Consider the following 16620-nt stretch of genomic DNA (forward strand, 5'->3'; position numbering starts at 1 on the left):
CTGGTTCTGTCGCTTTCCTGTTGGCCACGGAAGTGAATTAAGCGGAGCGGCCTTTGTGAGCCTCAGTCAACTCACCTGAGGAATGGAGGGAAGGATAATACGAAGGCATTTGAGAACACACTCAATGAAAGTGTGAAATTCTGCTTAAAAAGCAGTGATGGGAATTATAGGTGGGAAGCAGTGAAATTACAATAAGTTGATTATCCTAGGAACCCTCTTGGGATGGCAGAGGAGGAGGCCATAAAGGCTCAGAAGTAAACCCTAGGCAACCAACCGGAGGTAGTATCCCTTGCTGGGATACTAACAAGATGTAGAAAGTCAGAGAGTTTCCATCATTTTGAGCGGGGTTATTCTATGTCATGCTGTTATAAGAGCCTGATGACCCTGTTATGAGTGTTTTAGCTAACGCTCAGACCAGTGCTATCAGAAGTATAAGGAGTGGGGGGCTGGGGTTGTTGGAAGAGCGCTTGCCTCGCTTGAACAATGCCTGGGTTCCAGTCCTATCGCTGCAAAGCCAGAAGCCATAAGATGAGAGTCATCGGTGTGCAGCATGGCTGTGTGCACATTCGGGCACATCTACTTATGACTTCTGTGGAGACTAGAGCCTGGGACTGTGCTTCTCAGGACAAAGGGATCACACTGTCCTGGGTCTTTACGGACATACACAGGTATATTGTGTGGTGAGCCACAATGTCATCTAGGATGGAAATGCATTGATGTGTGTGAACACCTTGTAAATAGCTGAAAGTGGTCACCTAAGGACTTCCACATTCTGTCCAAGTGGTCCTTGTGTAGAACTCTGCCACAGGGTAGTAGGACTGGAATCCAGGCCTCGGTATATGCCTTCTGCCAATGAGCTACACCTTTTACCTGCCAGATGTTCCCTTAAACCATGGGGGAATCATTGAGTTAAAGGCCCATAAATAACTAATATAGTTTATTTGGGGTTTCAGAAAGTCTTTATGTATAGGAAAGAGCTTTGAGTACAGAACTATACATTTTCTTTGTGTCCTATTGATTCTAAAGTGGTACTCATGGGACGGACTCCTTTAAAAACTAAAGAGCCATAGGATTTGTGTAGCTCTGAAGTGTTGTCATGGCAAACATATTTTAGGTGATGGCTACCAAAAGGATTCCCCCCCTCGCAGGTTGGATTACAAGATGCAGAATAAATAAGACATTTCTCTGTTCCTTCAGCGAGGTGGGGAGAGAGAGATTCAGGTGAAAACAATTCTCCCCGAGCTTGCTCTCCCTCTGGGGTGTGCTCTGCCATGAAGATTATGGGACAGACATGTGGAAATGCCAGCGCCTGGTGGGACATGAGAGATAATCAACAATAATCAATGGTGTCTTAGTTGAACTGGGGCAACCTGTGATGTCAGATAATGCATGGATTTTATTTACAGTGCTTAAAAGGACAACAATTTTCAGGAATCTGATAACCTCCCAGATGTACACAACTATGAAAATGAGGGAAAAAAAATGAAGAGTCAGATCTCTGTCTTGAGACCATTTCTTGGGCCTTTACATGCTGGGGCTGCTAGAGAAGATGTGTTTCAAAGGCCTTCTAGCAGGCCATTTTCATTCATATTTCCTCCTTGGGGGTTTTAGGAGGGAGACTTGAGCTGTCCTAGGGAACAGAATAAGATCTGCAGGGCTCAGGGGCCGGTTCTACTTTCTGCCTTCTATGCTGGAACGGAAGAGCCTTTCTGGGTTTCCCTGAACACCTGGAATTGATTTGGGTCCTGCTGTGCCTTCCTATACATATGCTGAGGTGGAGGATGGTGGAGGGGCTTGGAAAGAAATAAATCCAGTGATTAAGAATAGCTTTTGCATGTCAGGTGCCTGAACGCATTTGGGAACATGCCTGCAATCCCTTTTGTCTGGCAGGTCTGGACTCTGGTGCTGCCGAATTACAACTGCTTTCATTTGTTTTTCCTGCTTCCCTACCATGTAATGGTCAAGGGCTCATTGGAACCATGTGTGAGCCTGGTGACTCACCAAATCCTCAGGACTTCGGTGGTAATAATGTGTTAAAACTCCTTTTGGGGGATAGGGCAGGGGATGGGTGAAGGAAAGGGGGGAGGGAGTCTGAGGTCATTTCCTACAGATGTTCACTGTGCCTCGTGGACTCTGCACACTGCTTTCTCAGGCTCAGAGCAGCTTGGAGAACTCTTTGCCCTTTAGGAGACCCTCTCTTTTGTCCCAGGGCAGTTTTTCTCGAGAAGAGGCATCTACCTTTGAGTTGGCACGTTGTACCCAGTGTGTGCTCCCTGGTGGCTGTGTGCATTGGCACAGAGAGATGCTGTAATCTGAGACTGACTTACATTTTTTGGGGGCAGCCAGGTCACTGGAGGGTGAATTGGGGATTTTCTGTACAGCTTCTTTCTACCTTCTTTGGATTAGTTTTTACTGGCTGATGCCTGCTGGAGGTTTGTGTAGAGGAGAAGGACACACACTCAGTTGTTTGTTTTCCTACCTGATGAGAATCTGTTCCATTTCTCGTGCGGATCCATGGTTTGGAACAATGATGCACGGCATGGTTGGCCTGGGTGGACCCCATGTGGATGCCCATTTATTGCTTTGGCACATCACTTCATTAATGAAACCTGAGCCTGGGACTGCAGAAGAACTCTTACTTCTCATCTTTGCATTAACCTGCCCCTAGGATTGAAGTCATGTCTGCCCAGGTTCTAGTGCCTGTGAGTGGGCCCAAGTGCAAAATAGAAGGAGTTGCTCCCTTTAACTCTGCTTCTAGTCTATGGTGTGAGATTCCCATTCTGGGATGGTTGGCCCCTTTACTGGGTATGTCCTTTAGAAGCCAGTAGCAGCTTGCAGCCCCTCTGGCCACAGCCATTCTCCCGTGCGTTACTCTCCTACACTGGGCCTTGTTCTAGGCAACTTGACTATGACTCTTTGAAATTGCCCTTTTGGTGTTTGTCAGAACATCAACGTTTCTTTGTGTGCTCTTCATTACAGTTGAAAGTTCACAAGGCTGTGAGCTGTTCGCAATGATAACTTCAGTCTCAGGTTGGCTTTCTATCCTGATCTGAAGGCATTTCTCTCTGCTCCCCTGTGCCAATTTCTCAGTCATGATGTTGTTGCCTTAACAGTAGTTCTGTGGTTCAAGTGGGCCAATCAATGAAATGTAGACCTGATGTAAGTACCAGGCAAGATAATTTCAAGCCCCATTTTCTTTGGCTTCAGGTTTACCTGTCTCTTAAACTTTCATACTATAATACTTATTTATCTCAAATCCTCAAGACAAGAGAATATTAGTAGGTGAAATGAGTTGTTGCTTGGATTATCTTTATTGTGTATGTGTCGGGGGAGGGAGACAGGGATATGAAGTAAGGGTTCATTACACTATGATGTTTGCAAATGATCAGATCAAAATTGTAAAACCCAGTTATAGGGGCCTACCTCTTCATGGAACTGCTTTTAGAGATGAACTGAGTAAGTAGCTTACCTAGTGTGAGTTGCCTACTGGAGAAGGTGACAGCAGGATCCACAGATTCTGATCAAGAAGGCCAGTCAGCCATGTGCATGTCTCTCGCTCTCTTTTTGTCCCTCGTCTTTAGAATGCTATCTTTGCATTTGGGCATTCTTTTGTTTGTTTGTTTGTTTCCTTCATCTCCATGTAAGCCAGAAGGCTTCTTCGCCATTTCTGTTTACTCTGAGAAAAATTTCAGCAAATCTTAGTGTAACTAATTAGTTTTCTGTTAGATGTCCAGCAACCCATTAGGGTGACTCGGAGGTGAAGACAGACGGGGAGGAGCCACGTTGCTGTTTAGCCTGTGTGCTTCATGAGGAAGGAAGGAAGGAAGCCTTCCCTTAGTCCCAGGGAAGGGGAAGAAAAGCGGTAGATGATGCAAAAAGGTTTCCATAATATCTTTTGTGGTTACCTGTATGAAATGCAGTGTCTTCGGATAGTTTTAATTGCTTAAATAACTCAAATTTATCTAATTTCCAAACAAAAATAAATCTGGTCTCTTTCAGCTTCTAAATTTTTACTTCTCTTGATTGTATTTATGCAACCTGTTTGCACTGGTAGTGGAATTGAGCAGGAAGACCCCAGATTTTCAAGAGTGGAAGGCTGTCTCTGGCCCTAGTTGGTCCGTCCTGTTCTCAGACTGTATGCTGAGACCCTTTGGAGTCTTGTTTTCCATATTTACAAAATGGGAACCCTGCAGCACCTTCCAGCCACCCCCAGGACTGTTACCCTGTGGGGATGTGGAGAAAGGGCCTATGAACAGGGTCTTGGCGAACCATGAGGTAGTTTTCCCTTCTCCCTCTCCTGCTGCTCCGTTTATGGCAGGAGCCAACACAGGACTGGGATCATTGTCAAGTGCTAGAGTGTGTCCCAGTGTAGCATTCACACAACACTGGATGCTCATCTAGGATTTCTTGTCTTGGGTTCTGTCCCTCACCATCTTACTGGTGGATTCCAGATGTTGTCAATTTTACATCATTTGTTGAGGACAGCAGGAGAAAGAACTTGTAGTTCTGTAAGGCCCTTAGCCTACAACATCTTGCTGAGGAAAAGCTACCTCAAGTTCAGTTCTTTGTGACATATTTGGTATGAGCAATTCTGTTTTAGAGAACTCCAAAGAATGGTAGAAAAAGACACATGAGACACCCTTGAAGGGTTCTTGGAAACTGAACAGCCCTTAACTTTGACTAACACACAAATGCAATAGAAATGCTTGTTTTACATTTCACTTGAAATGGTCTAGGGTTGTCAAGGGTGGGCCACATTGAAACACAGGCTGGTCTTTCCCTGCATTCAGAATGCTCCTGGCTCAGTATGTCTAGGAGAGCTGTCCTGCCTGCCTTTGTCTTCACATTGTACATCTTGGCATGGGTTTCTACTCACTGGCTTCTGTACCACTGTCTTCTCAGAAATACAGGGTAGGTCCTATAAATGATATTGCAGAGGTTATAGGGTCCTGCGGAACAATTGGTAGACAAGTCTAATATATGACTCTAATTTCTATGCATTGTGCTGAGAGTCTCCAGGGGTCTTCAAGTTAGGTTCTCTGCATTTTGAGACACCTTTATTTGATTTTAAGATACTGTAATTATTACCACAAAGGTAATCTCAGTATTTTTCTAGGAAATGCAGTTAGTTAGTGTTTATAGAGGTACTGATTAATGTCCAGATGCTGCTTCTAAGATTAGAAAGTATCTGTAATAATGCAAAATATTACAGTTATGAGATAAATTTAGGAACAGTAGTAATGTCTGCTTTCCTAAACCGTGTCAGGTTCTCCACCTGCCTAATGATTTCATCATCATCATCATCATTGATATGAGTAATTACCAGAATTTACACAATCACAGATAATATCGAGGGACCTTTTGCACTGGTCTTTTAAGTAACAAGCTTAACATATCCTCCTTTTCCCCTTCCAGACAGGCAACACCCTTGATTGTCCCAGAACTCACTTTGTAGACCAGGCTGGCCTCAAACTCACAGAGATCCACCTGCCTCTGCCTCCCAAGTGCTGGGATTAAAGGTGTGCACCACCATGCCCGGCTATTGATCATTGTTTAAATGCAATGTCCACACTACTGAAAATACAACCCAGCCAGCTGTTCACTTATGTAAAGGAAGGATCTGGTTTTTTTGAAGTCCAATCTTGAACTTTACAAATACAGAAAAGTCCCAGCTTTCTTTTTACAGCCTCTGGGTCCAAGCACAGTGACAGTGGTTCCTGCTGGGGCTCACATCCCACTGCAAGTGTCTCAGATGTGGGGATCATTTTCTCTAACTGGCTTGGGAGATCTTCCCAGGAGACCCAGAGCTCAGATCTCACTACAAGAGGGTCAGAACCAGGTAGCTGCATGTGAACTAGACTTTGAGAGGTGACCTTGAGGTGGACAAGCCAAAGTGGTTCCAGATGCTTCCATTAGAGAAAAAAAAAAGTGAGAATATGGAAATGCTTGCTACACCAACAGGAAGCAGAAACGTGCATGGAAAAGCACCCACTTAGTACTCCTGGTCAGAGAAGACTGCCAGAGTGCTGTAGCTAGAGGATGCAGCCTCAGGGAACTCTCTTCAGGAGTCCTTGCTCTCGCTGTCTTCTCAGGAGGGTATCACATTGCCCCAGCTTTCATCTTTAGAAGATAATGTGGGGCCACCCTTCCAGGTTCATTTGGGTTCAGCGTATGGTAGCCCCACAGACACTCTGTTAGCCTTGGCCTGCATTTTCCACATGTGGCCCCAGCCGGTTTCCACTATCAGTAAAGTCCTTCTCTTGAAGTTTCACTCTGAGGGAGGGAACAAAGACAGAGAGCAAAGCCCACCCTGTTCAAGTTCCCAAATTTAGAACGGATGGGAGCAAAAGCAACAAAGTTGATTCAACTTAGAAATACTGAATTCACAAAGTATGTGCTGATTGACTTGTATGTTTAGCTTTGTGCTAGCATCCTGGGATGTCAGAGTTTTCCCTACTCCCAAGGCATGCTCCCTGCTTAACTAAAGGGCCTCATTCTCTGGAGTAAAATTGACTTGTGCTCCGAGGGGGAGACAGTCTATGTCACTTAGCCGTTCTTAGATTAGTGAAATAAGGACGAATGGGCAGCATTGGTGTGTTTCTTAATGACTCATTTGATGATTATTCCATTGTTTGAAGGGCTGGATATTATGTAATCAACAACTATCCTTTCCCTGAGCCTTTTTTTTTTTTTTAAATTCCCAAATCTGGGATTTTTCCATCATTTTGTCAACCTTCCTGGAGGTATGCTGATTCTTCCCTTTTAGAATTTTTTTCTTTTTCTGGAATGTTCCAAGGCAATTCAAACACTCCCTGGGACTTGAGAGTCCTTGTCACTGGCAGGGCCTAGGAGTGGAGCTCAAGGGAACTGCTTTCTTCTTAGGAGAGGCCAGTCACTGGGCTGCTCTCTGAGAGCATGGCTGATGGCTGGAAGCTGTCCTCAGCCCTACAGTGTTGTCTCTGCTCCTTTTGACATTCAGAAGCAGTGTAGTGGCTCCTTTTCATGGAGGTCACTAATTCTCATCGTTTCTCTTGTATGTTTTCAGGGACTACCTTCCTCCTTCCTTCTCTCACTCCCTCTCCTCCTCCTTCCTTCCAACTAGCGGAGGAACTTCTGTAGTGTCCTCTTCTGGAACTCAGTCATCTGACACCAGTTTCTGCATGTGGGCACACTGACAGTCCAGGCTGCTAAAACTCATGACAGTGAAGATAGTCGGTGCAGAAAGTCACAGAAAAGCTAGGAGGGTTTGGCTTTGGGGAGAAATTGACTCCGGATGCATTTAGAAGATGCTTGATGTTGGCTGTGTGCATGTACTCATACTGGGAACAGGGCCTCCAAGTGTGGGAGTGTAAAACTGTGTGGGGTCTGGCAACTGATGATACTGGCGGTCTGCAGGATTTGATACCCCACTGTCCTTTCCTTCCTACATCAGTCATAAATGGGGACTTCCTGTGTACACTTCAGGCTTGCCTGCCTATCTTAGCTGCGTCAGTGCTTTCCTCGTCAAAGCCACTACCATCTCTCAGCAGAACAAACGCTACCACTTTCTTACCAGTACCCCTACGTGCACTCAGGCGCACCTAAACCATCCTTTACAGACTAAGTGCAGGGAGGCCATTGCTCTGGCTAAACTTGGGCGGCTTTCTATTGTCCTCAGGATAAAGTGACCTAGTCTTTAACATTGTCTTCACTTAGCTCTTCAGCGTCATGTCACACAGCTGCCCTCCTGATCACTCTGATTCGACAGTCGTCCATCTTTTTTTTGTTGCAAGTTTTCCCCCCTCCTTTTCTGTAACTTGAAAAATTAAGTTTGTTCTTTGAAAATCCCCACCCCCTTTCTCTGTATTCTGATTACTCCCCTCTTATCTCCCTACCATTCCTGTAAATCCTCCCCACAGTCTCTTTCCTACATGTGACTTTCACTTTTGTTTTGTGACTCAATTAGTTTAACCAGGGCCATCTGTGTGACCTTTGGTTTGGAACTATCCATTGGAGCCTGGTGGGGTCACCACTGGGTACATGACTAAGACAGTGACACCCCATCTGCCTGAATCTATCTAGCAAATAATTCACAGTGAAGGGTAGGGCTCCCTAAGCCTCTCTCTCATCCATGCTGGGCTGTTGAGGAACTTAGTCTTATGCAGACCCAGAGTAGGCCTCCACAGCTGCTGTGTGTTTGAGATTACAATGATGTGCCTTCCTCAGAAGATACTTTGTAACAAGTCTCTGTGTCCTCTACCTCTTACACTGCTTCTGCCCCCTCTCCTACTTTGTCCCCTGTACCTTGGAGGGGATGGTATAAATGTGTTGTTCAGGACTGACATTCATTTGTCACTTCCTCTCAGCACCTTGTGTAGCTGTGAGTCTCTTCTTTCACTACCATTTACTGCAGAAGAGACTTCTCTGGTTAAGGATGGGAGTAGCATTTGTTGTTGAACATAAACATAAATATCTAGAAGGCAGTTTGATACTATACCAATTTAGCTAAACAACAGTATCCAGTTATCCACTACAGCCTAAGACCTCCCATCCATGGGATTTTGTAGGGCTTACTGTACTGGGCATGGATGCTGTCCTGTGGAGCATCATCAAAATCAGAGAAGAGTTGGTTACCCCATAAACGGTAGCACCACTGTTGCACAAGAGAGCACATCTTGACTTGTAGCTTGTAGGGACCACACCTGTGTAAGGCCATTGCTGCCTTTTCTATAGCAGTCTGCACAGCACTTTTTAGGACTATAAAGACTAGCTGGAGGGGAGAACGAGTCTAGCTCTGTTTTAGCTTGATTTCTCTACATTGCTCAACCAAGAAGTGTGGTGACAGGACTGTCCTCTATCTCTACTCTGTCTCTACTTAGCATAGTGCTCAAAGTCTTATTTGACCACACAAAAGGAAATAAAAGGGATACAAATAGGAAAAGAAGTCAAAGTGTCCCTGTTTGTGGGTGATATGATACTGTACATAAACAGAAAATCCCTAACCAATTAGCTTTCCGGCAAAGTGACAGGATTCAAAATTACCATTACACCTTGTTCCCCAAAATCAGTAGCCTGTCTATACCAGTGACAAAAGCACTGAGGAAATAATAAATCAGGGAAAGAATCCCATTCACAGTGGTGTGAAAAAATAAGAAATAAACACAAAACACTTTGGCATAAACCTAACCAAGGAGGCGAAGAAGCCCTGCTTTCGTCTTTTGATGCCTCTCATCTCATGCCCTTCCTTTGTGCTGTGCCTGAGAGTGTGTTGCTCAAGTTCAGTGTTTACCACTGGATTTTATGTTGAAAAGCAGACAAGCTGTCAGGTTTTTAATGAAACTGAAAATGTGTGTCTGATCATTTCCAGGCCAGGCAGATATGCTGCTTGGGGCACCACACTAAGGACAGGTAGGCTAGAGAATCCTTTTCTTCCCTAATTTCTGAGAGTCCCTCAGATCTCACATCAACTATGGCAAGTTTTTCCTGATCCTCTGGACTTGTAGCAGTTCCTGTTCTAGGCTAGTGTGCAGTCGTCTCCTTTGGAGCCTGTGGTGATGTTGTATTTAAACATTTGTGTCTACAGATCTTTGTTAACTGGATCCACTGTAATAACCTGTCTTGGTAAGCTGTCCCTATGTCCCCTGGCATTCTTTGTTCTGTGCTATTTCCATCCCTTGCATATTTCAAGCACCAAGCAATTTTTGGGTGCATGAAGAATATTGTTTCTTCTTTTCAGAGGTAACTGAAAATATGTAGTAACACAAATGGTTTCAGTGAATAAGAAGGATAAATGGGGGCCATGGATAGTAGAGATCAGAAGAAAGAATAAGCATATTTTGTTCATCAGGGTACAGAGCATTGTAAGCAAGACACAGGTTTGTTTTTTTTTTCCCTAAAGGGGCCTAGCATATTGTGGAAAACCCCTTCAATTTTACCTGCTGTGATGAGGACATTAACATGGTTCTTTCTCAGCTTGCATTCTCTGATTCATTCACACCCTCTCATCCTTTGTGAGTCGTTAATTACCTGTGTGGTTTTTGTGTTTCATATGCCGTTTTGTTTTTCCTTACAGATATGGAATGTGCAGATGTCCCACTGTTAACTCCAAGCAGCAAAGAAATGATGTCCCAAGCATTGAAAGCTACTTTCAGTGGCTTCACAAAAGAACAGCAGCGACTGGGAATCCCAAAAGGTACACTTTTACAGTGGGAAAACTGGTCAATTGGGGCAGATCCTCAGGGAAGGCTCATTGGCTCTCCTGTAGCGGGGCTGGCTTAGATTAGCAACACTGGAATCAGAAGTGATGGGCTAGTGCAGACATCCATGAAACATGGGCACTGAAGATACACCCTTTCCCAGCTTGTCATCACCATCTTTGGTCTTAGGACAGTGTTTCCTGACCTGTCTGTACATTGGACTCTCTGGACCTTTGAGAACGTCCAGGTAGGCCCCCAGACTAGCCCAATCCAGTCTTAACAGCTCCTGACATTTTTATCTTGTAAACTCCTCAAACAATTCCAACTTGCAGATAAGTTTGGAAAATTTTATTTTTAAGGTCAATCTGGGCTACCATGGATGAATCCCAGGTGCTGTGATGCTTTATATGTACGCTCTGTTCTCTTCCATGTACTTGGGCAGAATATACTTGTGCCTTGGGTTTACTGAGAATGGAAAGGGTCTGGAGTTGACAGAAAGAAGTGAGCTGAGAATTGTCAGGTTCACCTAGGAACATGTCTTGAATAGTCAAGAGCAGGAAGGCTTTTATTGTTGTTAAGAAAGTTGAAGGGAGGCTGTCTGTGAATCATGTCTCTTCCACTACTGGTTAAAAGACTTCCAGCACGGCCAGACTGGAGCTTCCGTTAGATTTTTGGAGTGTATTGGTACATTTTTTTTCTTCTGTTTGCAATTTTTCACCAAACCTGGGTGGAGAACAATCCCAAGCATTGTTTGAGGACCAGAGGCAGAGCAAAATAACTTGAACCCTGAGTGTTCTAGCATCTCATGAAGTTACCTTTTGGATTCAGTTTTGTAGCCACTGCAGCCTGCTGTCATCTGAGTCCCTTTTGTGTCCTCGGTGGGTACAGCTCTGTCAAACCTTAGGTCATGTATTCAGATTATATGTCATCACTGCTATTCAAAGTAGGGCCTGTGGAGGGTACAAACTTTGCAGGGCATTTTTCTGATGTTGTCACTAATAATGACACTTGAATGACTTACCATTGCTAATTGTGGTGATTATTGTAAAACCTAAGTGGCTAGAATAAAAAAATATTCCAGTATAAAAACCTCAAGTGTATTGGAGAGTTGAGAGCAGACAGAGGCATGTGCTGTTTGTGGAAAACACTTTACATTGTTACTATCACAAGGAAGGCACATTCCTTTATCAGGGACTTTTAAAAATTTTAATGGAAATAAAGATGAGAGAGGAGATCAGTGGAAATCTTGGCTTGAATGAAAGCAGGGAAATATTGTTGGCTGACCACAGCTCCTCCTCCCTGGCAAAAAAGGGCAGGTGGGATGCTGCGTGTGGGGAGAAGTATATGAGAGGTGCTGGAAAGTTGGTCATCACAGGAAGCTGCTCGCTGGGTCTGAGGGTCACTAGCATCCTTGTTCCATCCCTTCACTGTCTTTTCCCCAGCCTGACCTCCTGCATCCTCATTTGATCTCTCTTCTCAGACCCCCGGCAGTGGACAGAAACCCATGTTCGGGATTGGGTGATGTGGGCTGTCAATGAGTTCAGCCTGAAAGGTGTGGACTTCCAGAAGTTCTGTATGGATGGAGCGGCATTGTGTGCCCTGGGTAAAGAGTGCTTCCTGGAGCTGGCTCCAGACTTTGTGGGGGACATCCTGTGGGAGCATCTAGAGATCCTGCAGAAAGGTAAATGTGTGAAAACTGGGAGGGGGTTGTGTGGGGTTTCTCTAAGAGCAGGAGAAAACCCTGTCCAACAGTGAGACGCCCAAGCCTTTGTATGTGGGTGTTCAGCCTTGGCATAGATGGTCTATGGGGATGTGTTTGGCATAGAGCCTGGCACAAAGCAAGAGCTAAATACATGCTGGTTTATTTTTTTTTTCCTGTGCATTAGGAGTTCATATTTTAATTTTTAGCAAGGTTGTTCTTCTGCATCTTATATGAAAAAATACGATCCAAGTTATTTTTGAAATAGCTCCCACAGCCAAAACCTGGATTAAGATGTCGTCCCCCCCCCCCAGTAACCTTAATATGTACTCCCCTTGATCTATGGTGTGTACTCTCTGGTAACAGGAGAGTACAGCTTCCCCAATCTTATTAGCAAGACAGGTTTCTCTGCCACTTACTGGCTTGGGATTATGGTAGTGTAGAATACCTTTTACACTCGGAGCCAAAACTGGGGTTATATCAGGACGTGGTGTTGCAACCTTGGAATGACACAGCCTCCTCTCTCGGCCTCTTCTAACCTTTTTGGACCAAGTGACTCATGTCCCGTAGCCCTGGCTGAGTATAGAAACAGCAGCAGGCGGCAAACTTGGGTGTTTCTGCACTTATTTTTCTAAATTTCTTCTTAAAATAAATTATAGTTACCAGCAGTCAGCAGTGCCCTAGAGCTGACTGTAAGCCTAGAAGCCTGCTGCCCTCTGTAACCAGGCCCACCCTTTCCCTGTGGTCACCAGGCCCCCAGCTCTAGGCTGAGCCACTGGGGGCAGGGCCCACAGCTCAGTCCATATAATACCTTCCTTTGTGTAAGAGCAAGCCCTACTCTCAGGGCAGAGGAGAGACCACGGTTGCATTCCTCTAGGCATGGAAGTGTGATGTGCATTCCTTCTTGTTGAAAATGAGCAGTGGATGAACAGTCAGGTACGTGGGGGTTCCTCCTGTGGCAGCTGCTACTGAGGAGTGGACAACAGCCTTAGTAACACACCGGTGCTGACCCTTAGGCACTGACATGAGTGAGCTCTTCGTAAGAGGAAGAGGAAGATGTGGTAGGCTCCTCGCAGAGCTGGTTTAACTGCTGGCTTTGGAATACAACAGCAGGTCATACCAGACTGTGAAACCAAACATAGTCCGTTAATACAAACTTCTCTGAACTGAAATGGATTCCCACTGTGGATGTACCAGGAGCTTGGGGTAGTCTCAGTCTGCCACTGGTCATGGTATATTCATATCCTTGGTTTTAAAGTGCTGTGAACTACATTTCCTCTTGGAATTATCCCCCATTTGTGATCAGCACTTTGAACTTTACTTACTTCTGAATCTTTTTAAATTTCGCTTCCCATCCTTTTTTCTTGCTGTGGGACTGTGGGCTTCCATCTCTAAGATAGGATTAGACTGTCATCTATGTTATGCTGTGGAGTACCGTTAGGGAATTGAAGCAAAGCTGGATGGAATTGAGTATATTTGAGAAGGCAAGTCTTGTCATCCCAGCCGGTGTCCCATTGCTCAAGGCAGTAACACTGTCTTTCTGTGGATTCATATATCTGAAGAGCTATTCAGAATATTTGTGCTCAGGCCAGTATCCAGTCTGTGATCACATCTGAGCAGCATGGCCGCCAGAGAACATAGCTGTCTTGGGTGGAGTTGTAGGCCAAAGGTGGAGGGGATGTTTCCATCTGATAAGCTTTGCAAGCAGAGTTTAATCATTTTATCTCAACTGGGAACTTTTTTTTTTTTTTTTTGAGTGCAGGCATAAACTTGTTTTCCCATCAGCCTTTGCTCTCAGCAGGCTAGCAGATACCTGAGGAAAAACCCATATCAGTTGTTTCTCTTTACAATTGATTTTTGCAGTGAAGTACAGCCAGGCTCTGTAAAGTGTCAACAGCTACTGCATTTGATTCTAGAGTAGCCAGCTGATCCTGAGCCTACCATGACAGTTCTGTTCTCCACTATGCTTGCTCTGCATTCCTTTCTGGGTCCCAAGGAAGTTGGCATTGAGGTGGCTGAGATATGTTACTGCTCTTACTTTACACAAGTCTTCATGGCTCAATGAAGGGAGTCACCTTACCAATGTCCCGCTTCCTGTCTGGGCCTGAACTTGAATTCCAAGAACAATGAGGAAAACACAGAAAAAAAAACCCCAGACATCTGCAAAAAGTAGGGGATACAAAAATCTACTCGCCTAAAGACTGACTGTTTCTGAAATGTTTTTTATCAGTTTGAGTGGTAAGCACTGATCAAGGTCCTTGAGCCGTCCCCAGACAGGCCTGAAGACGCAGCTCTCTGAAGGGAAATACCAAGACATCACAAATGAGGGCTGCCCATTTCCCCAGCCCTTAGTCATTATCCACTGGGTCTCCTTCCAAGACAGTAGTAAATCTCATTTCATAGCCACTGAGATGATAAACTCAGCCATACTTTTGTGATCTCATCCTGATACAAGGCCCCAGTCAGGCAACTAAGACACCAACTCCTCTAATGTGCTTGAAGATGTCTTAGAAAAAAAAAAGGTTGAGGTCATTGGGGTCCTCGTGTGTCCAAGATCCTTTAGGCCAAGTATTGCTTGCATGTTACTCTTATTTCATTCCCTGGTGTGTTTCTTACAGAGGATGTGAAACCATATCAGGTTAATGGAGTCAACCCTACCTATCCAGAATCCCGTTATACCTCGGATTACTTCATTAGTAAGTGTCATCTCCCACTCTCCTTCTGTCTCTTGGCTCTTTGTGGTGGGGAACTTGGAAAGGCTTAGTCAGTCTCAGATTATTTAATAATAATTTTATAGAAAGTAATATTTTCTTAATCATATTCTGCTTTGTTAAAATTCTTGTATGACTTTTCACAAAATAAAAGCATTCAGCTTATATGTGTGTTTACCAGTCTACAAAGGTCCTGCAACTGGAAAGGAATACACTCAGGCTAGATTTTGATCTTATTTAATCCCATATGTGATAGTGTTGGGATAGGGTTGGGTTAGGGATTTGATTTTGTCCCACATGCTTTCCTTGTCTACTATTGAGGATGACAGCATTTGCTATGGGATCCTTCTGGAAGAGCGGCCCATCTAGCATCACACTCTAGTACAGACAGTAAAGCCATCTCTTCTTTAGTGTAAGATACCTTAGAGCACCATTGAGGTGGCTAGATAAAAAGAATACCATTGGGCTTCTTTGGTGGTTCTTCCTTCAAAGGTAGTGTTAAACAGGTGTGATATCATTTTTATTTTTTTATTTATTATAGTTCTTATTCCAGTTTAAGCACTACATTCACTAGATATCAAGAGCTTATCAAGAGTGTCACAAATGTTGCAGACATTGTGCATACACAGTCTGATTTACTCTTCATCACATTGCTCCAAGGAAGACTTCATCAACCTTATTTTACAGACAAGTAAATTAAGACCAAAGAGGAAGGTATAGTAAGTTGAGGATCCAGGTTGAAGTCAAGTCCTTCTGACTTACTCTCCTTTTGTTCTTTAAGAGAGGCAGTTCATATCATGTGGTGGGGCCTTGATAGGTAGTAAGAATTGCTTCCTTTAGGTATCAATCAATCAATCAATCAATTAATCAATTGTAAACATTCTCCTTCTCTAGGCTATGGTATCGAGCATGCTCAGTGCGTTCCTCCCTCAGAGTTCTCAGAGCCCAGCTTCATCACAGAGTCCTATCAGACACTGCATCCCATCAGCTCAGAGGAACTCCTGTCTCTCAAGTATGAGAACGACTACCCTTCTGTCATTCTCCGCGACCCTCTCCAGACAGACACCTTGCAGACAGACTACTTTACCATCAAGCAAGAAGTGTTAACTCCAGACAACATGTGCATGGGGAGGGCCAGTCGTGGTAGGTCAAATTTACTTTCAAATTCCTTGGGTGTACAAGAATGACCTCACTTTATGCGTTTTTCAGGTCCTATTGACTCATTTATCAGTCCAGTTTTCATCAGCCTCAGCCTTTCTGATTTGAGTGTGTAGATAATAAGACCTTTTTACCGTGGCATTTCAGCCTTATACAACATGCTGGCTGTAGTCATACTTCCTTTTCTGCCACCAACCCCAAGTAACAACATGGAGACTTATTATTAATTATGAAAGCTCGGCCTTAGCTTAGGCCTGTGCCACTAACTCTTACAACATAAATTACCAATTTACATTAATCTACACTTTGCCCAGTGGCTTTTTACCTTTGTTTCATTCGATATGTCTGGCTCCCTCCATGTCTCATTAGTGTTTCTCTTAAGCTCCTAGAATCATCCTGAGTTCTTCTCTTTTTCCTGGAAGTCCTACCTATCTCTCCTGCCTAGCAATTGGCCATTCAGCTTTTTTTTGAGCTGAGGATCGAACCCAGGGCCTTGCGCTTGCTAGGCAAGCGATCTACCACTGAGCTTAATGGCCATTCAGCTTTTTATTACACCAATCACAGCAACACATCTTCACACAGTCCACAAATATTCCACAACAGATGGCAAAGAGCTTGGCCGTCCTGCTGGAACTAAGTACAGCAGACTAACAATCAAATGAGTTATTGGGGTAAAACGTTTGCCTGTGTACTACTTCTAGGTGGATTTTGAAAAGTAGGCTACAGTTTTATTAAGGGAATTTTGTTTGAGATCATAATCTTCTTGAAAGTTGATGTGTGCCTTGGTGTTCCTCTCAGGGTACACCTGGGCCACACTGTAGAACCTGACTTGGTACCTGGGATAACCCTTGCTGTTCATCCTGGGAACTTAGCCACT

At 44.3% G+C, this 16620-nt stretch overlaps 1 protein-coding gene across 1 annotated transcript in view; it reads left to right on the forward strand.

The window, feature by feature from the left end:
- Nucleotides 1-16620, forward strand: part of Ets1 (ETS proto-oncogene 1, transcription factor) — a 64384-nt gene that overhangs the window by 22137 nt on the left and 25627 nt on the right. Inside the window, exons 2-5 of the mRNA XM_036193755.1 lie at nucleotides 10052-10171; nucleotides 11656-11856; nucleotides 14493-14570; nucleotides 15480-15728. Coding sequence (XP_036049648.1) covers nucleotides 10052-10171; nucleotides 11656-11856; nucleotides 14493-14570; nucleotides 15480-15728 — 648 coding nt within the window. The remainder of the gene's footprint in view (nucleotides 1-10051; nucleotides 10172-11655; nucleotides 11857-14492; nucleotides 14571-15479; nucleotides 15729-16620) is intronic.

This window comes from Onychomys torridus, chromosome 7 (genome assembly GCF_903995425.1).
Source record: "Onychomys torridus chromosome 7, mOncTor1.1, whole genome shotgun sequence".
NCBI classification, from domain to species: domain Eukaryota; kingdom Metazoa; phylum Chordata; class Mammalia; order Rodentia; family Cricetidae; genus Onychomys; species Onychomys torridus.